Source organism: Armigeres subalbatus, chromosome 1 (assembly GCF_024139115.2).
Source record: "Armigeres subalbatus isolate Guangzhou_Male chromosome 1, GZ_Asu_2, whole genome shotgun sequence".
Taxonomy (NCBI): domain Eukaryota; kingdom Metazoa; phylum Arthropoda; class Insecta; order Diptera; family Culicidae; genus Armigeres; species Armigeres subalbatus.
The window spans coordinates 129,102,214-129,128,092 of NC_085139.1; the positions used below are offsets into that span (position 1 = coordinate 129,102,214).

At 37.6% G+C, this 25,879-nt stretch overlaps 1 protein-coding gene across 2 annotated transcripts in view; it reads left to right on the forward strand.

Moving 5' to 3' along the window:
• LOC134205123 (C-1-tetrahydrofolate synthase, cytoplasmic) overlaps positions 1–25,879 on the forward strand; it is an 81,316-nt gene that overhangs the window by 722 nt on the left and 54,715 nt on the right. Inside the window, exons 2-3 of one of the 2 annotated variants that reach the window (XM_062680066.1) lie at positions 16,413–16,694; positions 16,789–16,999. The exons of the other annotated variant lie outside the window; for it this stretch is intronic. Of the exons in view, the coding sequence (XP_062536050.1) occupies positions 16,413–16,694; positions 16,789–16,999 (493 nt within the window). The remainder of the gene's footprint in view (positions 1–16,412; positions 16,695–16,788; positions 17,000–25,879) is intronic. 2 annotated transcript variants of the gene reach the window in all.

The window sequence follows — 25,879 nt, forward strand, 5'->3', positions numbered from 1 at the left end:
CTACTGTTAGTGTTACTTTCACCTAATCACTGAATCAGCGGATATTATATTATATTATACTCACAATTCTATATAAGAACTTACCAAAATACAAAAAATCATAAGGGTTGTGTACAAGACACGACCGCCCGACGTAAACTACGTAAAACAGTTTGGTGAAATGAAGAATCTAGTGCCAGTGCAAGAATACATATTTGCAGCAGCTCTCTACAATACGCGCTCGTTATTCTGCTACGAACGGCAACGTAATTCTGCTACGACGTCGTACTTTGAACAAATTCGTCTCGCCTAAACCTTCCTATGTTTAAAATGGTGTCCATGAGAAGAATCGATTAATTCCCAATAATGCATATTTCGAATCACTAACGACCACACGACCCACGCCATAGGCTGGAATAACAAAACCAAATAAGAATCTTGAAAGAATTAAGCATCTCCCTCCGACGCGCGCTCGTGATTCTGCTACGGACGCCAGGCAACTTTATGGCGTCTCCAAGCGGTTAATTTGTACTTTGAAAAAAGTTCGCCTCGCCTCAATCTTCCTTTGTATAGAATGGAAGCCCTGAGAAGAACCGATTTTTCCAATATCCTATATGTATTTGGAATAAAATTTGCTCAGCAACTCCGCCGATGCTTAAAGATGTCGTAAAATCGCGATTAATTGATTAGTAACTAATCGATTACTCTCGATTCTTGACGATTATTGAATCGATTAATCGTTGAGTAGTAATCGAATCAAAATTAATCGATTATCATAACGATGAATCGATTAATTGAAGTAATCGAAATCTAATAGTTGTCGTAAAATCCCGATTAATCGATTACTCTCGATTCTTGAATCGGTTAATCGTTGGGAAGTAATCGATTTAAATATTAATCGATTATCACAACAAATAATCGATTAATCGAAGTAATCGATTAATTTGCGACATCTCTACCGATGCTGGGACCGCTCTCCGCGATATTTCAAATGAAATGCCACGCGCGCGGTGGAAAGCAGTTTTCTTATAATCAATAAAGATGGCCCCACAGAGAAACAGACGTCTCACTTTACGCATGTATCATCGTTCATCTTTTTAACGGTGGATTCAATTTTTTGTAGGTGGTCGATCGGCCACCGATGGCGCTTCAATCGGTTTTGCTTGTGTTTGACGTTTGCTCACTACCGCCACCTGGTTGCCGCTTGCCCACCTACAGTGCTTTTAGCATTGAGCGGTAATGTTTTCGTGACGATGATTTTGATTGCATTTTGTTCTAAGTGAGACGTCTGTTTCTCTGTGATGGCCCATTAGTCCCGTCTCTTTGTTGTCCGATATGACTGCAAATATTGTGTACCCGTCACACACTTACTAAAGAGGCGTGACTACAGGTTTAACTTTATTGATTACAAGAAAGCAGCTCTTCCGCGCGCGCGAGCCATTTCGTTCGAGATGTCACGAAAAGCAGATCGTAGTCCCACCATCGGCTTCGGCGGAGCTGCTACCGGAAATTTCATTCTTATCGATGGTGTGGTTCATGCGGTCGTTCGCTCTCAGATTAAATTTTCTTGTCTGAAGTACTAATGATTGGCTACCATCAGAGAAAGTAGCTCTTAAGTCACAACTTGAGGCGAGCTGAATTTTGTTCGAAGTAAAACTTAATTGCTTGATGATGGCAGCAGTAACAGTCAAGTGAAATTTCTCATCAAGATTATAATTCTAGTAGGTAGCCTGCTACTTGTTTAAGGTTTTATTTCCATCCATGCGAATACATATTTGCAGCTTCTCCTTCTGACGCGCGCTCGGACCGGCAGTAATGCTATGATTCCGCTACCGATACCAAACAATTATGCTTTGTTCTATGAAAAAAGGTCTTATATCAACTTTCTCAATCACTTATCAATCACTGAATCATTGTTCAAAATTGAGTCCACAGCAAGAAGAGTGGTTAAGTGCTAGACAAACATCATATAATTGAGCTCAGAATCACGCTAGAATATTTCTCTGAAAAATTTTCTAGTTCCTAACGGTTGCACTATAGACAAATTATTTCAACTTAACCTTCCTCCCAAACATAATGGTGGTTCTGAAAAGATCCGATTCATTCCCAGTTATGTGCCTCACCAACAACAACTACTGGACTGCGCGACAGCCATCTGATTATTCGGCTCTACGCACGCCAAAAACCAGATCCAAAAATGCTGCTTGTAACACGGATGTAAAGATGTACTGCTGTTGCCACGACCGCGACCACTATCGAAAGAAAATTTTTCATCCGCACCACCACAGTCGTTGTCGCTAGGACCGCTTCTGGACGCCTTGGTCCGCTTTCCATGAAATCCGAATGAAAATGACGCGCGCACGCGAAACACGGGGCTTTTTGTACACAGGAAAAACGAAGAAGTGGATCAAAAGGCCCGTACCTTACTGCAATCTGATGTCCGTGCTGCGGATTTATGAACGGGATCACCCGGTTTGGAAAGAAATAACATTTTCAATAGTATAACGTTGATAATGAATAGTTTTAATACAATTAGCAAATTGGTGGAAAGTTTCCGAATCTATTAATAACAAAATCTCCAAATCCGTCGAAAGATAAAGTCGTCATTACCGTTTGAAATCTTACATGATTTCGTGACGGTCCCCAATTTGGAAATTTTCATTTTGCACCCTGTATCCGAGGCTTCCCCTTAGACGTAGTTAACGTCAAAATGCGCGAACAAAAAACACGTCCGTACGTGCTGCTGTCTCGAACTGGAATGGGCCACGCGCGCGCGGGAGAGCAGTTTTCTTACAATCAATAAAGATGGCTCATTAGTCCCGCCTCTTTGTTGTCCGGTATGACTGCAAATATTGTGTAACCGTCATACACTCACCAAAGGGGCGTGGCTACAGGTTCAACTTTATTGATTACAAGAAAGCAGCTCTTCCGCGCGCGCGAGCCATTTCGTTCGAGATGTTGCAAAGAACAGAATTTTATTCCCGGCGATGGTGTGGGTCGCGCGGTCATCGTCATTAACATTAGCAGCAGATTAAATTTTCTTGAATGAAGTAGGCGGAATGACGGCTTTGGCAGGTTTTGTTCTATTGTCAGGGGGTTTTTGTTGGCAAAATTTTATGAAATTTGAGCATAATTAGTTACAGAAAACCCCCTGACAATAATAGAACAAAACCTGATAAAGCCGTAATTTCCCCTACTAACGATTGGCTACCATCAATGAAAGTAGCTCTTAAGTCACAACTTGGCAGATTGTTTTCCGTCGGTAGTAGAATCACAAGATCACGATTCAGAGAAAGACATAATTTTAGTAGATAGTCATCCATGCGAATACATTTTTGCAGCTTCTCCGTTTGACGCGCGCTCGTGATTCTACATACATACAGAGAACATATATATTATCATCATTTAGTAATTTGCGTTCGATCATTTAGTAGTTTATCAATAACACATTTCAGAGGCTAGATTTCAAAATGTGGACTTCTAATTCAAAGGTTTATCTACAACTCTACCTAACAGTTCGATGTTTGAATTTTACAGATAATAGAGCTATAGACCTAGTAGCAGTAGCTTATACTGAATGATTGGAATTTTGTTATCATTTAGTATAAGTTGCTGCAACTAGCACTGTCACTCCGCAGACAGACGGTCAAGTTCGACTCACTAACTTGTGTAAAAAACATGGCCGTCGGATTGCCAAGTAGCAATAGGCGAAAAGATGGCGCCACATGTCAAAACGGCAAACCGGGCAAACGTTAATTCCCGTTTCTTGATCGGATTTGCTCGATGGAACTCTTAATAAAAATGCATGATCACGCACACACGAGCTGTTGAAAACTGAACCGAAAAATACTCAGCACGCCAGAGATGATATTTGTTACTCAGAAGGGGTTATTTAATTTTTTATTTTTCAATTCTTTTCCATGTCCTAGTTGACTGGACTATTCGTTGGTTTTGCTTTTAAAAAAATCTACGATTTTCGGTCCAGCCACATGTTTTGAATCACAATCGCCAAAAAAACACGCATGTGAAAGAATCTAAGTAAAAGAGCCAACGCGAAAGTTCCAAAAAGATGGTAACAGCATACACGCAGCTTCACAATTCCTTTACTATAGGTATCGTGGCAAGAATTGCAAGTAAAGCGATTCGCTTAGCCACATTGTAAAAGTCGATTGTAAAGTCGTTCAGATAAAAATGATTTTTGCGGCCGTGCGGGGAGATCTTTGTTGAGTGTTTCTGTTTTGCTTCCATGGTTCGGTGGGTGGCAAACGTGGGTGAGATAGAAGGCGATATGACAAAACGTCAGTTTTCATGTAGCAATAAGTTGTATAGGCGGCGCTAGCGTGCTATGCAATTCCAACGTATTTAGATTTGAAAATTTACACAAGAAAATCGAATTTAAATGTATGAGCTTATTCGTCTGTCTGCGGTAACTCCTTCAATGGTGGAATTTAAACATCGATATATTAGGCAGATATATGGAAAAATCTTCGCACCAGAATTCCACCATACAACACATCTTGGAATTCAGCCTCTGGAATGAGTTATAGACAAACTACTAAATGATCGAACGCAGATTACTAAATGATCGAGAACATCCTTGGATTCAACTCATCCATGAGTTTTTAGGTGCTGAAATGCCACGCGCGCGGGAGAGCAGTTTTCTTATAATCAATAAAGATGGCTCATTAGTCCCGCCTCTTTGTTGTCAGGTATGACTGCAAATATTGTGTAACCGTCACACATCCCCCAAAGGGGCGTGGCTACAGGTTCAACTTTATTGCTTACAAGAAAGCAGCTCTTCCGCGCGCGCGAGCCATTTCGTTCGAGATGTCGCGAAGAGCAGACCGTGGTACCACCTTCGGCATCGGCGGAGCTCCTACCGGAAATTTTATTCCCGGCGATGGTGTGGGTCGCGCGATCGTCATCATTAACATCAGCAGCGCTCAGTTTAAATTTTCTTGTATGATGTAGGAGGAATGACGGCTTTGGTAGGTTTTGTTCTATTATTGTCAGGGGGGTTTTTGTTGACCAAATTTTATGAAATTTGGCCACAATATTCTTTGATATGCTATGATATGATATGATATTTGATATGAAGTACTAACGATCGGCCACCATCAATGAAAGTGGCTCTTGGGAGTGTCCACAAATTACATAACGCTTAGAAGGAAGAGGGGGGTATGACGAAGTGTGACGACCCATACATAATTTTTAGATGCTTCATACAAAAAGTGTGACAAGGGGGGAGGGGGCTTGAAAATGCCCAATTTTTGCGTTACGTAATTAAAGGATCTTCCCTTAAGGTGACTTGGGGAGGCACTACACACCGTGTTATTTTTCCTATCTTTTGTCTCTTTCTAACATTGTCACCTCGTAATTTTGGAGTGGCGTATTTCGGTTTTCAGTTGTTTGATGTAACTGTAAATGTATCAACATGTAGATTGCGAGTAAGCACGCGCCGGTGATACTTTTTCAAAATCATATTTGTTGTAGAAAAAAATTAAGCATTAATGATAATCAATACTTTCAATAGATTTGGCAAATTGCTGAAGGGTTTCCGAATCGATTGATAAGCAAATGTCGAAAATAAGATAAAGACGCTATTAGCGTTTGAAATCTATCCTAATTTCTGTGACAGTCTCGAATTTGGAAATTTCCGTTTTAAACCCTGTATCTGAGTCTTCCCCTTAGACGAAGTTTACGTCGAAAAATCTGTAGCAAACATCAATACTGACGCCATACAATTTTTTTCAGTCATAATGCGAATCAATTGTTTGCATGGTCTCCTTCCGATACTTGCTTGGGATTCAACTACCGACGTTAGCGTTGCGCTTTGAATGAAGTTCATCTCGGAACCGATTTCTTTTTCAATCATCAACAGGAAAAATACAAAATTAGAGTCTCGCGGTAAAATTTCATGTTGTGCCGACAACATCCAAATCGTTGCAAACGCCACATTAGTGAATAATAGCAATCATCCGATGACAGCCTATGCTCGGACCGGCACTTATGCTGTGATTCCGCTACCGATGCCAAACAATTATGCTTTGTTCTATGAAGAAAGTTCGTCTAATATCAACATTCTCAATCACTAAAATCATACAACTCCGAATTACGCTAGAAAATTTCACCGAAGAATTTTCCAGTTCCTAACGGTTGCACTTTAGGAGAATTATTTCAATTTAACCTTCCTCCCAAATATAATGATGGTCCTGAAAAGAACCGATTAATTGCCACTTATGTGCCTTATCAGCAGCCACTGGGCTGCGCGACCGCCATCCGATGATTCGGCTCAACGAACGCCGTCGATTGCCAGATCCGCCGAAGATGGGACACGGATGAAAATGATGTGCTGCTGCTTCCACGACCGCCACCACCACCGACCGAAAAAAAATCATCCGCACCACCACCGCTGAGACAGCCGTTGTCACTGGGACCGCTTCTGGACGCCCTGGTCCGCTCGCCGTGACATCCAGAATGAAAATGACGCGCGCACGCGAAACAGGGGGCTTTTTATACACAGGGAAAACGAAACAGTGGATCAAAAGGCCCGTACCTTACTGCAATCTGATGTCCGTGTTGGGGATTTATGAACGGAATTGAATTTTTCACCCGGTTTGGAAAGAAACAACATTTTCAATAGTTTAACGTTGATAATCAATAGTATCAATAGAATTGGCAAATTGCTGGAGAGTTTCTGAATCGATTGATAAGCAAATGTCGAAAATCCATCGAAAGATAAAGACGCTATTAGCGTTTGAAATCTATCCTAATTTCGTGACGGTCTCGAATTTGGAAATTTCGGTTTTACACCCTGTATCTGAGTCTTCCCCTTAGACGTAGTTTACGTCAAAAAATAAGGGTCTTTTATTGGTATTGTACAAAGAGCTTGGAAAAATATATGGTTATACCTACCCGGGTAGAGGCGAATAAGAAACAAATAGCATAATAATAACAAATTTTGCTGGGATATCAGGTTTTGTTATTCCTCCTTCATGAATAACATAAAATAACATCTTAAAAAAAAAATTGTTATACTAGTAAAATTTGTTATTTATATGTTATTGGAAAGAAGAGCAGAAGAACAAATTATGAAATCATAACAAAGTTTGTTATTCATTTATCATTTCCATTTTCAATATATCAATGTTAACTGATTTTGATATTTACTTTTACGTATTGTAAGGCCAGTTTAGGAATAACGGTCGTATAGAAACATATTTCAAGCATTTCAAGTTTTATAATATAATATTTTGCACGTGTCTAAAAGTGTCTAAAATATCAATGCATTATTTAAGTAATCAAAAAGATTATTCGTAAAACTGTAAAAGTAATTGAACATGACAATTAATTAAGCATTTTAAAATACTAAATAATATGAATTAACGGTGCGCATTGATTAAACTACCGAATTACTTTTCATGGTTTCATCAGAAAAAGTCATGACATACCTTTGAGCTTGTATAGATCGCCAAAAAGCAGATATAAACTTTTGTTTTTTAGCTAACATTTCAGATTGTTATTCCTAATCCTTTTTGTTTTTGATTGCAATCCATGCATTACATTGAGGATAGAAAACCACAAACAAGTGACGCGCTCGCGAGTGATTGTGGTATTTATTTATTTATTCATTGATCTATTTATTTATTGATTTATTTATTTTATTTTATTTGTCCGGTGACGTGTTTTATTGAAATTGAAGTGAATCATTGAAATTTGAGTGAAACGTTTGATGGAATGGAGAAAAGAGAAGAGTCATGTTCTTTGTGAAATGCAACATATTTGTACAACGCAAAAGGATTCTATTACTATGTGTGATATGTGTTTAGGTAGATCAGCGCGTGATGAATATTTTCTGGTGGTGGTGCATTTAGGCCGGTTACGTCACAGAGCTATTGAATTTTATATCAGAAATCGCAAAAATACTCGAAATAAAACTTTGTAAAATGTTTAGTATAATTATCTTTAAAAGGCATGGTTTGATTATTGTATTCGATGAACCTAGAAGAATCGTTTTGCTCACTGAGCAGAAAGTACAAATTTGGTAAATTTAGATTTGTTCAACGGATAGTTGTTGATAGATTGAGGTTAAGAAATCGTCTGTAAATTATTTAAAGAATAAACTGTAAATAAAATCGATACTAGCATACTCTTTCGACAGCCGGCTGGCAAGAGTTTAAATAAAAACAGATAACAACATAGTCTGTGGGTCGAATTGCCAGCTTGAGGCAAACATCCATGACCTACCTTACCCTACCAAACCACCAACTCCGTAGAACTTATGAGGGCGTCGCCAAGTCGGGGGCCTCTCGTTAAGTAAGTTCTACATCAACATTTCCTTTCCTATCCCTAGTTACGGTAAAGATGGGCGTGGCCGGGAGTAGTAATCCTCATACTTATGCCATTTTTATCTTAGATTGGAATCAAGGGTAACTCCCCACCTTGACTTCCGATAGCAATCTGGATAAGGATTCCATAAGAAACATGAGTATCACTAGTGTCCAATCTACGAAGTATACCGTAACCACGCTAACGCTAACGCAATCCATGCATTACATGGAGAAGAACACTGTTTTTGGACATACAAAAATTAACTAATAATCAACCTGAGCGTTGGCAGCTGTTCATTAATTAGCTTACAGGTTGTATTTTAATGAATGCAATGAAACTGGGCCAACTGGCCCTGCGATCTACAAGAAGATGTGAGAACTGGGAAGTCTGCATGGGAGGTTTTAAGATTAGGTTCTGAAGTACGCTATAGTACGCTATAGAACTCTGATACAACCTCAATTGTTACTAGGGAAATAATCTAGTGCATTTTTTCGGATGCGTCGTTGAATAACAAAACTACAAAGCATAAGTGATTACGGGCTTTAGGAATATTTCTGATGTTAACCTTGGTCTGGAAAAATGCATGCAACTCGTTGGTGAATCAGCTAAATTGGACTGACATATATCAGGCAAATATTTTGTCGCAGATATTAACAGTGCATATTTAATCTTGTTCACAAGAATAATAAACATTGGTATTTCTCGAATCAATGAGCGTGATGAGTGTTTTATTGGTATGTTTGACTCATTATTTTCCTGTTTAGGTAAAAATTTCTGATTCGAAACATCGAATGCAGGATAAAACCAATCAATACCTTCATGAGCTTTTGAGTAGTAACACTTTGAAAGTGGATAATTTATTTTCGATACAGTCCTCCGCGGGAGTCCCCATCTGGGTCCCTACACTATCGCTCCGATAGCCGTGAATTTCCAAATTTAGCGCCCCTTACTGGGTTGCTAAATTTCTATACAGGGTTGCCATTCTGTGAAACGTCACGTTAGTATTGATAAAAATTGCAGTAAATCAGTTTTTCTTTTTCAGTACAATTTGGGTGTATATAATCAAATAGGTAGGGAAATTGAAGTAACTACAGCAATAGATCAGCTCAATACACACCGGCGCCCGCTAGAGCCCACAATATCAATAGATTTCAGGTTAGTTATTCAAGGAGGAGGTCTTCCAGAAATCCCTCAGAAGGTTCTTTTAGTAATTGTTTAGTATGTTCTTCAAGGAGTTCCTCCAGAAAATCTCCCGCAAGTTTCGCTTTTCTGTCGTTCATAGGGGAACCCAAGCAACCAGAAGTTCGGATAAGAAGGGTTATTTTGGCTTAATCAGCTCTCATTTTAAGTAATTTTTTGTATGTAACGGAACTTTAAGTGAACTTTAAAGTTCCGTTAAGGATGCTTGGAACTTGATGTGAACCATAGTGAACCAATTAGTTCGGTTAAGAGTAAATTTAAGTAAAATCTGAACTTCTGGTTGCTTGGGAACTGTTCTGATCTCCATCTCACTGAACATATATTGATCTCATCGCGAAAGAAAGGAATACGGCACCAATTTCGTGGCTTTTTTATGTAAACATGCGTGCTCACTGCCGAAAAATCATAAATATGAGAAATAAATCAAATACTTTTCCATTGCTTTGTTTTTGATGGGATGAATATCGGAGCCATTAGATGAAATGCACGAGCAGTTCCCCTATATGATTTGCTTTGGAAATTCAACTAAGATCCCTGGAAGATTTCTCCCGCAGTTCCCCAGCAATCATTCAGTTCCTTTAAGAATTTTTAGTATTTCCCCCAGAATAGTTTTAGGATTTCTTCCAGAATCATTTGGATTTTTAATATTGGAATTGCCCTATAATCTCTTTTGTTGTTTTCAAAAAACTTTGCAAGAGAACTCGCCGGATTATTTCGGAAGTTGTTTCGAGGTAAAATTCCAGGAGGAAGGAAATCCAGAAGGAATGACTGTAAAAAAATGAAAAAAGCTTGATATAATATATTTAAGTACTATGACGGGTCTTCAGTTAGCTTTGCGAGCTAAAGCTTAGGATTAATCAAAATTGCCCTCCGAATATGGCGAGTTCTATTCCCGATTCGGTCAAGGATGTTTTTGAGTGGGCATAGTATTACAGAGAAAAAGAAAAACTTGGATAGCTTCGCGGAAATAACGCGCAGAAGATAATCCCCGCATAGAACAAATCATACATAGTGTGCGTTGGATTGAACATAATACCGAAGCAACTGTCATGAAGCCCAGAAAATTGAATGACGTGTTTATACAAAAGACATTTTAGTTACTAGATAAAGATTGTCGCTTCGGTTCCCTTTGTTCTGCTGTCCGGAACATGTTGGGTACCAAGCTGTCAAATCGTATGGATTTTCCTAAATGTCAGCTCCCCTATCCTCGCCAGCAAAAGATGTTCCGGACAGCGACGACAGCGACAATCTTTATCTAGTAACTAAAATATCTTGTGTTTACACGTGTCGGGCCTATTAAGAGTCCTACTATCCAAACATCATGATTTGGACCAGCGCGCTTTGAACGGAAAACGATCGTTCTGGTAGGTCCTCGCCCTGCTGATACAAGCAGCTTTTCATCGAAAATTACAAGAGCTCTCTGTTAAAACCTAACCACGTCCTAGGCAATTTCCACAACTCGCAGCGACTAAGGGAAGAATTGATGAACATCACGGGCACAGTCCTTCGTCCTTGTTTTTCTCCACATTATATTGAATACAGAAATGTCATAGATATAAATATAAACAAAACATCACAAATTTAGCATTAGCTGCCTTTGATACTCATGAAAAAGCGGGCATAGACAAACTTTCAATTAACAACTAAGGAAATGCTAATTAAATACTAAGTTAAGCAGCTAGCCCAGTTCCAGTTGAATTAAAGAGCTATTGAAAAAGAAGATGACTACTTTTAGCAACGCCCGGTGAGAACTCAATAAGTTTATGAAGTCGCTCAATCTAAAATAGAAACCATCGATATCCTAAAATAGCACTCGGGAAGGAGCGCTATCATAAGAATAGCGATGAGGCCTCCCGTGGAGGTGATCTTTAGCCGCGCATTATTCCGCATGGCTAAGAAAGGTCCACAGAATACCTGGTTGGTTACAGCGTTTTGTATTGCATTGCCTGGCGTATTGTAGATCTCCAAAGTCGCCGATGTAGGGCAACGTTCCTCCAGTTTCCCCGAACGTTTAGTGTCTCCAGGTTCGATTCCTCCACGTGCAGCCAGCGTGTTCGTGGCCTTCTACGAAGTTGCAGGCCTCTGTTCGGAACATTGTATTTTTTATTAGATTCACAATATTTTATTTGAACACTTGATACAGCTTGTGATTCATAGTCTGCGCCACCCGTCGTTTTCAAGTTTCCCATTGAGTATTGTGTACGTAGCACTTTTCGCTTGAAAGCCCCGAAAGTTTTACTGTTCACCGCTTTTACACTTCATGTCCGTAAAGGGCCACTTGTAGCATCAGAGTTTTATACAGATCAAATTTCGTTCCCGCATGCAAGTTGCGGGACCTAAGTTGATAAGAAGATAAGAAAGTCTTATCCGCAAGCGCAACAGCAATACGTCTTTTCACTTTACAGAGAACGTCATGGTTTCCCGTTACAAGCGTTCCAATATAAATAAATTCTTTGACAACATTAAACACATTCCACTACCTCAGCATCAACAAGTATACCTCTATGTCTACCCACAATCATCTACTTTGTCTTGGTAGTTTTCCAGTCAACACAAAATCGTATATGATGCAACATAAGATGCTAAAGCGGAGGCCATATACGCACATATTGTATGGGGAAGTACCTATATCGGCTCCACTTTAGCATCTTTTTTTTATTCCTTTATTTATTTGATAGGCACTCTGTGTTACTTAACCGCTACTGTGCCGAGATCTACTGTGGTATTCTGCAGCCAGAATCCACACAGAATATATTTTTAGATTTTTCCATTATTCATTGTTGTTGTCGTTGCCAGTCTATCTTGTCGTGAGTCCATTGTGTTCGTTTTGTCCATGTCGTGTATCCAATGATCGTTGCATTGTCCGGTTACCATTAATCCGGGTAACGTTGGAGGAATGCCTCCGAGAAGAACAAGTTATCAGTCGTCATCAGGCAGCCTTGACGGTGAGGCGTGCACCCCAATACGCCACCGCATAAGGCTGCGCATCCGGCGACTGACGAGGGTTTTGGTGGAGGGGCTGGGAATCGAACCCATGACCATTCGCTTGAAAGGCGAACGTGTAGCCAATTACGCTACGGGACCCCCCAACTTTAGCATCTTATATGGCATCATATACGATCTTGTGTTTACTGGGTTATCTTCGCCATCCCCATTTTCAGCGGGACAAAAGCCAACGAGGTTGGCATTTCGTCTGCTATCGAGCCATCAAGCGTTGAACGTATCAGCCTAATCAGTTTCACCAGAAAACCATGTTCAGACATTATCTACTACAGCTTACTGACTCAAACTGTAATGAAAACAATGAACAGATCGGTTGATCGACCCTCACGTAAATCTGCCTGCTTTTCGCCAACGAAGAACTCTAGCGGTTCTGTCAATCAGTGACGGGAAATGTCAAAAAAATGTCGTTGGATTGCAATTACTAATTTGCTAATAACTTTTTTCAGAAGTTATTTACAATTAGGATTTTTAGATTAACATTTAATGCTTAAAAGATCCTAGAACTTTGTCGAACAGATCATTGTTCTAAATACAAAGTCTAAGCCATGAGAGCAAAATTTAAAAAATGTCACGGAATGTCATGACATTAATGTCATTTGACACTAATTCGGCTCTCACGCCGCCAATATCTGATTCAGAGAAATGACCTATTAGAAAAAGTTATGGGGTCCTTTGAGGGCTACATGTTTACATAAAAAACATAATTGTAAATAATGTGTGAAAAAAGATATTAGCAAATTAGTCCCATGACATCGAAATGACATTTCCCGTCACTGCTGTCAATTTAAACAGTATTCGCGGCAGAACTTTGTACGTGCCCGTAACGCTGGGTAGACACCTTTACGTGGTGCGTTACGGGGTAAGATCTACCACGGCTACATTGCTAGCTACAGGCAAATCCTGACCCAACGAATACCTTCCCAATATCCAACTCCGTGGTACTTTATGAGGGTGTCGCTGAGTGGAGAGCCTCTCTTAGAAAGGTATCACATTAACATTTCCTTTCCATCCCCTAGTTGTAATACAGATGGGCGTTGTACGGAGTAGTAATCCTCACGCTTTTGTAATTTTTGTCTTAGATTGTAATCAAGGACTACACCTACCTTGATTTCTGATAGCAATCTGGACAGTATTTTCAAAAGAAACATGAGTTTTACTCCACTTTCATTTTTTCATTAATTTGGAATTTGAATATTTTTTTATTTTCGTGTAATTATTCCCTCACTTTTCTATATTTATATGTGCTACATTTACTTAATTTCATAACGTAATATTTTTATACCCTCATATTTTAAAATTTTGCAATTTTTTTATCTTCTTATTTTTTTTTATTTTAATGCTTTCATAATTTCATAATGTTGTATTTTATGCTGCCATACACTGTTGATAAGGAACTATGTTTTTTAATTATATATTTTCATATTTTTATTTATATATTTTTCAAATATGTATTCATATTATCACGTTCTCATTTTTCATGTATTCATATTTTCATATGTTCATATTTTTATATTTTCATATTATCTTGTTTTCATATTTTTGTTTTTTCGTGCTTTCATATATTTATGTTTTCATTTATTTATATTTTCATGTATCTTTATTTTCATATATTTTTATTTTCATATATTTATTTTTTCATATACATTTATATTTTCATATTTTCATACTTTTGTTTTATTATTTTTTTTTCATAGCATGTATATATAATAGTGTGAAAGTGTGAAATTATTTTCATATTTTATACTTTCTTATCATTATGCATTAATGTGTTATATACTCATAATTGTGCTTGTTTAAATGTTTATCTCTTATATTTCATATTTCAGTTATATTACATATTTCCATATGTTCACGATTTATATTTTTATATACCCATATTATCATATTCTGCTACTTTCATATTTTTATATTTTCTTATTTTCAAATTTACATATTTCTATTTTGTTATATATTCATATGTTTATGTTTACATTCTTTAATATTAATTTTTATTATAATGTTCATGTTTTTTTCTCATATTTTCATATATTCATTTTCATTCCCTTCATATTGTCATATTTTCTAATATCTATTTTTCCTCATTTTCAATTAAATTTTTATTTTAAAAATTTACTAAAACTGGTTCACTAAAAAATACAGGAAGATTGAGAGGGCATCATTTACCTAGGTCGTTATTATCTGACAAAACTTTGATAGGTTCGGTGATATAAATACGGGAGGAGCTGACAAGATATAAAGGAAAGGTAACATTTCCAATACAATAGAAGAAACATATTTATTTTAATAATCTTTACCATATATTTTTATTGACATACGGTGACCTGGTGACGCTGATTTCTTGAAGCTGAGGTCCTTCGGTCAGGGTCACTGTGAACTATTTTTCAAATAATGTAACACCAATCTTAACATTAATATTTCCTTTTCAGCTGAAACAAGTGTTGCTGGTGAAGTTTATTTCACACCAAGGATCAATTTGCTCTCCTTTGATTTTCATAAATTTCAACGTTTTTTCTATACTTATTCCTAATATTTCCATACCACGAAGCTCCATATATTTTAAATAATCTCGCATAAACATTTATAAACAGTCATCTTGTGAACGATTTACCTAACGAAATGACAATTATTGATCTTCATTTTCAGAAACATTGGGTGCTGACGAAAATTCTGAAACAGCATCACACTACAAAGTCTAATATTACTACAATTTATTATTTCAGAAATATGCCGCAGATTGCAAAATCAATGCAATTGTTTTGTCAAAATTTATTTATTCATATTACATTCAAGAACAAAACATCACCTTTTACAATATCAATACCAATTAAAATATAATATTTACGCTTTTTCGCCAAGAAAAGCACCCCTTAATAACCCATCCAAACTCCAACTCCAGATACCTATGAAGGTCGCGCGAGTTCTCCGCATCTTCTTAAGTAGGTATCTAATCAACACTTCCCACCAAAATCCCCACTGATCGTAAGGACCTGGCCAGGTGTTGAACAAAGGGATCGTTGAATGAAAAACATGCCAAGCCCCAGGCTGTTTTTCTGGCGCATCTAACGTCCCTATCGACAGCCAACCCAGGATAGTGTGCGGTCAGATATGCTATGCTATGCTATGCTATGAAAATAAAAATATTTCACACTCCTATCTTCAGACAAATCGACGTCAATATATTGTGTATAATTTTTTGGGAGCGTTTAAAACAACATTCAGAAAGTAACAAACAGTAAAACAATTAGACTACTTCAAGATGTTTTCAAGACCATTTTTCTTAGACAACATGTATTTTGAGTATCGAAAGAAATCTGATAGTTTTTTATTAATAAAATAGTATGTTGATCTCATCATGAGACTTTGTTGTGGTAAATATTTGTCTCATTGTAGTAATGTTATCTGTGCTGGAACACAATAAATAGCTTTTGCTTTTCAATCGTTCAGATAGGGACATCTTATTTGATGAAGCATAAAAAAATCCAAGGGAGTGTAATCGTGCTAATTGAAGGCCATCATCCGCCGTTACATTGTTTATTGAATGGAAAGTGCATCTTTCTCTATTCCTGATAGCTGATGAGTAGAAACACTCGTTTCCTTATCATCTCGTGCTTTTTTAATTCTTGACCCCCCGGCAACGCCACAATCAGAAATTTGAGCTCGTTGGTGGTGGCAACAGAGGAAATCATCTGATCGCGTGAATTTGCGAAACCGATCGGTTCGATAACCACCACACCACCAATCAAATTAAATCCACTCGATGGTAATTACTATTTTCGCGCACTTTTAGCCTAGTACCGCGTGCGCATGGCACGTTAGAACTACATCAATACTATGATCTTGCGAAGATCCTTTCCGCGATGGATGCTGTTCAGCGATGTTCAAAACAATTCTCGATTCAGTTGCAGCTCATCGTTCGTGGACACCCAACGACCTGGACTGGACAACTGGCGATCATCCCCCTCCGACCAGTCAGATCAACTCCGGGATTCGGATCGCACTGTGCTCAACGGCTTTGCGATATCTTCATTCTTGAACGGATCGTCAACCGACTCGGACGTATCTCCCATTTCGACTGTACGGAAGTTTATCAAACCGTTTGTGGAAAGTGTTTCTGGTACAAAATCGACCGACGCGAACATGATCGGTACAGCTAAGGTGTTATCGGGTGTAGAAGTGTCCAAGTGAGTTAAAAAAAGAAGTTCCATTTTTTTCGACGAAGCTTTTCGTGACTTATTAAATTCCAGTGTCTTGATGGTAGGATATTTCTTTTTGCAGAGATATTCGTGACAAATTGAAGAAAGATGTGAGTGAAATTAGGAATAAGATTCCTACCCTGGTGCCAGGATTGGCCATTGTACAAGTCGGTGGTCGGGAAGATTCGAACGTGTACATCCGCATGAAGATTAAGGCCGCTGAAGAGATTGGGATCTATGCTGAACACGTGCAGTTGCCCACGTCAACAACGCAGGATGAACTTCTGACAGTGGTGAGTCTAGGAACTTGAGCTTGGTGACATGATTATCTGGAAACTTCTTATTTTTCAATGGCTCTTCATTCCAACTGGAACTTGATCTGATTTTCAACTGAGTGTTCTATTGGCATGTCCACAGTTATTAATTGAAAGCTTTTATATTCTTGCTTTTGTAAAAATATGTTTCTTGTGCGGTAAGCACAATAGATACCTTTATGCCCTGGAGGTCGAGAATGCTTCCTTCTTCAGCAACGCCTTTGAATTTTCAATAAATCGAACTACTTTTGATTTAGTCTAGTTTGAAATACAATAATATTATACACAAATAAACAAATTAAGATTATCATAAACTCAATAAATCTCTCATAAGAAACCATGATATATGCATTGGCGTAAATAACATAGAAAAAAAATTAGCCTCCTAGGATTTAAAAAGTTAATTAATGAATTACTGAAAAAGTTTGAAGACAAAAGAGTTATCTCCCATATTCACCCTATCATAATGAAAAAAGTGGAAGACAAAATAGCTTGTCATAAAACGAGTTTGTACTATTCCATTTAATTCCACTACTTTATTGTACCTTTGACAGATACGTATTTCGACCTCAATAGTAAGGTCGTCTTCAGTGTTGAGGTCTAGTCAAGTACGAGACACTGAAAATGGCCTTAATGTGGATGTCGAAATACGTATCTGTTAAAAGTACAATAAAGTAGTGGAATTGAATGGAATAGTACAAACTCGTCTTATGACGAGTAAATACATTCCACTAAGAGCTCTCAATCCTTTGACGATCGGAATTCCTCTGTGGATTTGCTTTGGAATCATTCGACGATTCGCTTCAGAATACATCGATGGTTTGCTTCGGAATTCCTCGAAGATTTAGTTTGGGGTCCCCTCGACGATTTGCTTCAATATCCCTGAAAGATTTTTTTTGGAATCGCTGAGGTTTCTTCTAGGAATCTCTGGAATCCCTGGAGGATTGCTGCATGGTCCCTCGACGGCCTCTACTTCGTGATCCCTAGACAAATTGCTTCAGAATCCTTCGACGATTTGCTTCTACATCCCTGGAACATTGCCTCTAAAACATTCCCATTGGTATTCCAGGAATATTCCCGTCAGAAGGTGGATTCCATTCGGAATTTCTAGAGAGTTTTTAATTGAAAGCCATGAAACATTCTCGTCGGATTCTTTGGAACATTTCCGGAATACTCCCGTTGGATTTTTTTAATCAATCCCGTTGACATCCCGGAGAATTTGGAATTCATGGAACATTTCTTTCGGAGTCCCTGAAATATTCCCGTTGGATTGCCTTCAGAATCCCTGGAGTTTCCTTTCGGTATGCTTGGAAGATTCCCGTCGAAATCCATGTAACATTCCCGACGGAATTACTGAAGGATTCTCATAGAAATCTGTGGAGAAATATTGCATTATTATTATTTTTATTCATTAGAGATAGATAGAATATTTATGACATATGCACAAATATCCACTGTCTACCAGTGGGAATCTGACGGTGATCTGTCACCTATTGTCCTTTGATTTTGTGGGGCAAAGTCGAATGCTACTACACTTAGCCGCAATAACCATACTCTATCAATTTATGTCGTTTTAGCAATCATCGGCCAAACACACCCCTAAGCTAGTTACGCCAATGGATATATGAAAAAAAAAACATGTTACAAACTAACGTATATGAATTCCTGGTGACTTCCAGGTATCCTCAACGATTTACTTGAATTCATTTAAGTGTTTCTTGATTTGTAAAGTGCTATGATTTTTCTTCTTCAGTGCCTCTGCGTTTCAACTGGACCATGGCCTGCTTTTCAAATTAGTATTCTGTTAGGATTTCCTCAGTTATTAATAAAAAGCTTCTTTTATTCGTATATTTATTTGTTAGGCACTCTGTGTTCTTAATCGTTACTATGCCACGATCTACAATGGTATTCGGCTGTACAGAATCCACAAAGAATCTAATCTTAGATGTCCATAATTCGTTATTGTTGTCGCTGCGAGACTATCTCATCGTGAGTCCATTGTGTCCATTTATCCATATGGTGAAACCAATAATGATCGTTGCTTTGCTCAGTTGCGATTTATCGAGGTACACGTTGGAGGAATGCCTCCGAGAAGAATAGTTTTGTCTCGAGAATGCCCCTGAAACTCGAACTATGCACATCACCCGATCCATCGTCGCCTTGACCAACCGGATCAGTTTTTCCGGAAATCCATTTTCGTGCATTAGCTGCCATAGCTAGTCCCGATCGATTGTATCATTTGCGCCTTTGAAGTTGATGAATAGATGATGTGTGGGCACGTTGTATTCGCGGCATTTCTGCAATATCTGGCGTACGACGAACACTTACCCAACGAACATTCACTAGTTCAACTAAGAACAGTGTGATGAATACAATTCAGCGCTGTGTTGAATTATTTCTGTACTATTTCTAATCGCAATTTCTGTTCAAGCTTTTATTCACACATTTTTTGAGAACTTATCAACATCTTATTTTGATGAACAACTTCATTATCTGTTCCGTTAAACTTTAAATAAACATTTTACTTTGCCATAACTCAGCTACTTGTAATTTCTTCGAAAATAATAACGCATTAAGGGTAACATCCTCAAGATCTCCTGTTGAATGTATGTTGAAGGAAATCTATTTATCCTTACAGATACGTATTTCGGCTTCAGCTAAACACTGAAGACGGCCTCAGAGTTGAGGTCGAAATACGTATCTGTAAAGATAGCAAAACGTGGTGGAATTAAATGTAAAATTACTACACAGTTGAAGATATTCCACTAAAAAAGCTTAAATAATTTTTCTGGAAATATGTTTCCATATAACCATTTCAAACTTTTCCTAAATCAGGTCTCGTACTGCTGACATTTGATCCTCCGCCGGTTACGTTGTCATCCACGCCATCCTTGATTGGTTAGTTATGGCTCACTCAATGTATAACATAAATAATCTTATTGCTGAATAAGAATCATAATAGGACTCACATTCAAGTCAATCTGTCAATATGTAAAAAATAATCTGAAAACGAAGAATTAAAATTCGGCCCAATGCTATTCATGGAATTTATTAATCCTAAACGAATTTATATCCGGCCTTGCTATCAATCTCTGGTGGTCTCCAGTAGTCTCCAGTAGCCTTGCGAGTAAAGGCGTAAGATTCCCAACAAGAATTGGAGGCTGATAAAGAGCTTATTTCGCCACTATTTGGCTTGCTCAGCTAAAAAACTAGCTTATTCAACTTAAATTGTTTGTTGGGTTGCCAACCCGGAGCTGGCGAGTTCTATTTACGGTCCGGTCTAGGATGTGTTCGAGTTGGAAACTTTCTCGACACCCTGGGCAAGTGTATCCATTGTACTTTCCATACAAGATACAGACTCATGCAAAGGCGGGCATAAAAAAAGCTTTCAATAAATAACTGAGGAAATGCTAATAGAATACTAAGTTGAAAAGCTGGCCAAGCTCCAGTTGGAATGTAGAGCCATTGGAGAAGAAGGAATCTCTGAATAACCAGTTGTGAGATGATTTAATCAAAAAATATGTCCGGCTTTTAGTAACTTCATGAACAGTACAAATATATTCCACACCGGTCAATGCGTTCGTAAGTTGAATCTTTACAAAAAAGCTTCATCCAATTTTTATTTGTGAAGATTGGATACACAAAATCACGAATCAATTATGCATTGTCCCACGAGTATAAAAAGTCTGAGAATTCTTGACAATGAATCCAATAACTTAAATATCATCAATTAAAGTCGTCCAGATTTTCTCGCCCCTTTTTTTAATGGTGCTGCGTCTTCAAAGAGTAGCTTTTCCTGAAGGCGGAGGTAGAACATACGCACTGAAAATGAGGAACCAGGTATCAGAACGTCGGCTCCAGGGCACGTTCACCTCAATTTTGGAGATTTGTGCCATCGCCTTCACAGCCTTTTTCATCACACACCTGACGGAAAAGGAAGTGAACAAAAAGAAAAGGAATGTGGATGGGAGAACAAAGGGAAAGTTTGGAACAACGCATACGCGTACAAGAGCTTATAGCTCCTTACCAAAACGGGCTATACAACAAAATACTCTGAAGGTTCAGGCTTCTGAAGTCAACTTCACTAAGTAAGTGTTTACCAAATATATGGAAACGCAAATGCGCATAGACTGGGCAGTTCCATATCAGATGATAAGAAGTTCCATAATCGGATTCACAACTATCACAAACAGATGATTCAACGCGTTGAATATTTGCCATGCGATAGTTCAGTCGGCAGTGACCTGTCAAAGCTTTGACTAAGACACTGCAGTTCTGTTTAGACAGATTAGCTAAATAGCTTGCTACTACCGGAAATGGTTCAACAGTTGATCAAAAGCTTCACCCAACACTTGGATATTGGAATAGCTGGTTCAGGACCATTAAAGTCATGTGATGCTCCATTACGAGCTTACTCATCAGCCAATTCGTTACCAGCTATGGAAGAATGGTCAGGTACCCATATAAGGTGTAAAGTATTAACTGAAATCAGTTCCTCAATTTGAGTTCGACATGCGATTACTAAGTTGGCCGAAGCGAAAGCTTAAATAGCTGCTTGGCTAACAGAAGTATATTACTTTGCCCATAATGCGTTGCTGCAGTGCAGATTGCACTCCACACAAAATGGCAAATATTTCCGCTTGAAAGACAGTGCAGTGTTTACCCAGTGAATGTGACTTTTCCTATCTCAGCTCACGCGAATAGACGCCTGCACCTGCTTTACCTCAGATGAGGGAGCCGTCGGTGTTACACACAATGCTGTCCGACATCTTCTTCTTTTTATTGGCATTACATCCTCACACTGGGACAGAGCCGCCTCGCAGCTTAGTGTTCATTAAGCACTTCCACAGTTATTAACTGCGAGGTTTCTAAGCCAAGTTACGATTATTGCATTCGTATATCATGAGGCTAGCACGATGATACTTTTATGCCCAGGGAAATCAAGACAATTTCCAATCCGAAAATTGCCTAGACCGGCACCAGGAATAGAACCCAGCCACCCTACGCATGGTCTGGCTTTGCAGCCGCGCGTCTTACCGCACGGCTAAGGAGAGCCCCAAGAGGGCTGTCCGACATAATTTTCTCCAAATAGCAAGATGTTCACTAGATCTGTTCAAATTTCAAAAAGTTTCTTAAAATCGACCGGTCAACTGGTATTCACAATTCTTATGCTAAGATAGACTTCTGGTGAAAATTTCAGCTCAATTGGTTGAAATTTAGGTGTGCTTCAAATCGATTTAGTGTTTTTGGCATGATTTTGCCCCTAAAAAAATCGTAACTCTGAGTGGGATGAACGAAATTTATTGCAACAACAACTAAATGAAAGCCATACCTATCCTCGAAAACTTTGTAGAACACTGTGTTATAATCGGAACAGATCTTCTACGTGTTTCAACAGATTTCGTACTTCGAGATACTCAAAAATCTACATTTTTCATTGATAAAGGCCTATGGAATCTATATCCAGATATTTTTTGGATTGAATTTGTCGGGAAGTTGCAGCTACACATTTATTTTAGTATAGCCCGGTATTAAATCTTAAGCGGGTATTAAAAAAAAATATAGAAAATTGAGGAGTGGATTCACATTTTAATTTGCTTAATTGATTGCCTTATTATAAAGATTTGCACGCTGGCAAGCATTTCCATCGAACAAGTTACCATTGCTTTTCAATGATCGTCATCGAATAGTTTTGGTTGGGACCTGAAATGTTGAGACAAAGCAATCATTGGTGACTTGGTAGATTGTCACTCAATTTTAATATCGTTTGTTTGCCATTTTAAAGAATCTTCTTGATATGGAAATGCAGCTAATATAATCTTTTCAACATGTACATGTTAACGATATAATTAAAGGCGGAAGTACAAATCTAGTTCTATATGGAAATCTTCATGGCTGCCGTACTATCAACCATCTGTACTTTCGCCTCTAATTATATCATGGACATGTACGTTTAAATTTGGAGGAAGATGTTAGCATTTTGCAATTCCATATCAAGAAGTAACAAACTCATCTCATCAATTATAACGTGGTTAATGTTACAAACAATTGCTCTTGTCAGATTCTTTTAAAAAAATGTCAAACAAAATTTTTGTTCAATTTCTGTGCGATTCGATTCACTGTAATTATCAGCCGAACGCCCTACCAACTGCACCAGATACGCTTGCCGTTGCAGCATGATGTTAAAATTGAATGACAATCTACCAAGTCACCAATGATTGCTTTGTCTCAACATTTCAGGTCCCAACCAAAACTATTCGATGACGATCATTGAAAAGCAATGGTAACTTGTTCGATGGAAATGCTTGCCAGCGTGCAAATCTTTGTAATAAGGCAATCAATTAAGCAAATTAAAATGTGAATCCACTCCTCGATTTTCTACAATTTTTATTTAATACCCGCTTAAGATTTAATACCGTGCTATACTAAAATGAATGTGTAGCTGCAACTTCCCGACAAATTCAATCCAAAAAAATATTTGGATGTAGATTTCATAGGCCTTTTATCAATGAAAAATGTTGATTTTTGAGTATCTCGAAGTACGAAATCTGTTGAAACACGTAGAAGATCTGTTCCGATTACAACACAGTGTTCTACAAAGTTTTCGAGGATAGCTAATTGGGGCCATCCAGAAACCACGTGGTCATATTTTTTAAGATTTTCAACCCCCCCCTCCCCCCATGTGGTCTATCGTGGTCATTTGGCATACCCCCCCCCCTTGTGACCACGTGGTTTTTTTCAAGTACAAAAAATTAAAAAAAAACTCAATTAACTAAAACATATGGTTAATCCGATCAATTTTTAAGATAGACGATTTCAATTGATTCAAAATCAAACTAAACCCAGCATGGAAATTATAAATTTTCATGAATTCGAACATTTTGATGATGATATCATGTTGTAATGTGTATCAGGTATAAGGATATCTATAACTCGGATATCTTTAAATCTGAACTGAACTCTTACAACAAAAAGTTTATCAGAGAATCACAAAGTTATTATGTAATCTTAGAGATGCAAATAAAACCTCCTACTGTTGTTTCTTTCGAGTAGCATTCCTGAAGAAATTCCAGTATTGTTTTCAGAATCATCAAATTAGTTTACCTTCCAATACTAATAGGTTTTTCTAATGGTATACAAGTTTTATTCAGAATCTCAAAACTCTCTTCATTATGCCAAGATTCTATGATTCTAATCATAACCGTAACACAATATCCTTTATATTCCTTTGCCTGAATTATACAGTTTTGGCTTAAAATGCAAGTTTTCATTTTAGATCTACAGTCTTTAATATCTTTGGATTCCTTTTGGTATTCTAGAATTTATTGTTATATTTTGGTATTTAACCCTTTCAGGAAGATTTTTTACATGGATAAAAGAATAGATAAAAAGAAATCAAAATGTTCCACGGAAAAAATACAAACATTCCATAAATAAATCAATATTACAAATAAGACGAGTTTATACAATCCCATTGAATTCCACCACTTAATTGAATCTTGACAGATACGTATTTCGACCTCAACAGTAAGGCCGTCTTCAGTGTCTTGTACTTGACTCGACTCAACTAAGTCTTATGACAAGTGAACACATTCCACTAAAAAGCTCAAAATAATTTTCTTATCAATATTACAAATAAATAATTACAAAATTTTCCACTAAATAAATATTTTTTTATTAATTTAAAAAAAAAAAAATATTAAATTTTATTAAATAATTAAAACCTTTCCACGAAGAAATCAATAAAGAGCATTGAAAACAAAGGAAATTTTCCCTTAAAAGAATATAAAAAAGCAATAAAATTGAGCTTTTTTTTTCATATATTACCCTTTCTTTAAAAGCGTTTGAAGTTCATGGAAAATTTTATCAATTTAATTCCTTTTTATTTTTTTAATTTTCTTATTTTTATTGCTCTTTATTGATGTGAAAGAAACCACATTGCTCAAGTGTTGCAATTGTCACATTGAACTATTTGCAGCACCGCACTCTAGATCAATTTCCGTGCGTTTGTTTTGCTTTCCTCAACAGCTGACCCAAAATTGTTTACTTTTTACTTTTTTTACATTTCCCCGTTAAATTCACCAACGTTTTGTATAAACAAACCTTGCGGATCCCAAAACGAATCGATTACTGGAAAATCTTACAAATCGGTCAACCCGTTCGCGAGTTAAATCGTAAGGAAGGAAATCTAATTTTTATTAAGGTACACTGGGGGAAGTGGAAAAGGAAAAATCGATAGTGCATGTTTGAATTAGTGTAAAACCAGTTTAAATGATTTAAATGCGTTCAATCAAAATGGGCTATCAAAAACAGTCAATTTTGCACCAACTGTGCGGTATTTCATACCATTTTGGTCGCTTGAAATTTATGGAAATAGATTTTAAAATTAGGAGTTGTTTTTCCACTTTCCCTAGTGGGATGGGGTAAGTGGAAAACCCATGTTGCATTGACCTTCAATAGTTATGAGTAGTTACATATAACTAAAATCAATACGATAATTACTCTGAGTATCTTTTGTGGAATAATTTCATTACCTTAACGGAATAGATCCTCAAGGAATTCTCGTAATAGCTAGGGGGGCTGGTTTTGCCTTCTCGAACACTAAGTGCACGTAAAGTCTATATGTTCGCCCCAAAGATGAACATTTTAAAGGAACAATGGGACTTACAGGGTTATAGACTAATCAACTTAGTTTAACGAATTGAGATGATGTCTGTATGTGCGTATTTGTATGTATGTGTGTTCGCAAAGCACGTAAAAATTATCAGCTATTCTTAAGCACTTGTCCTTAACCGATTTGTTCGCAAAAAATTGCATTCAACGGCGAAACTTGTTAGGAATAAAAATTAATGTGAATTA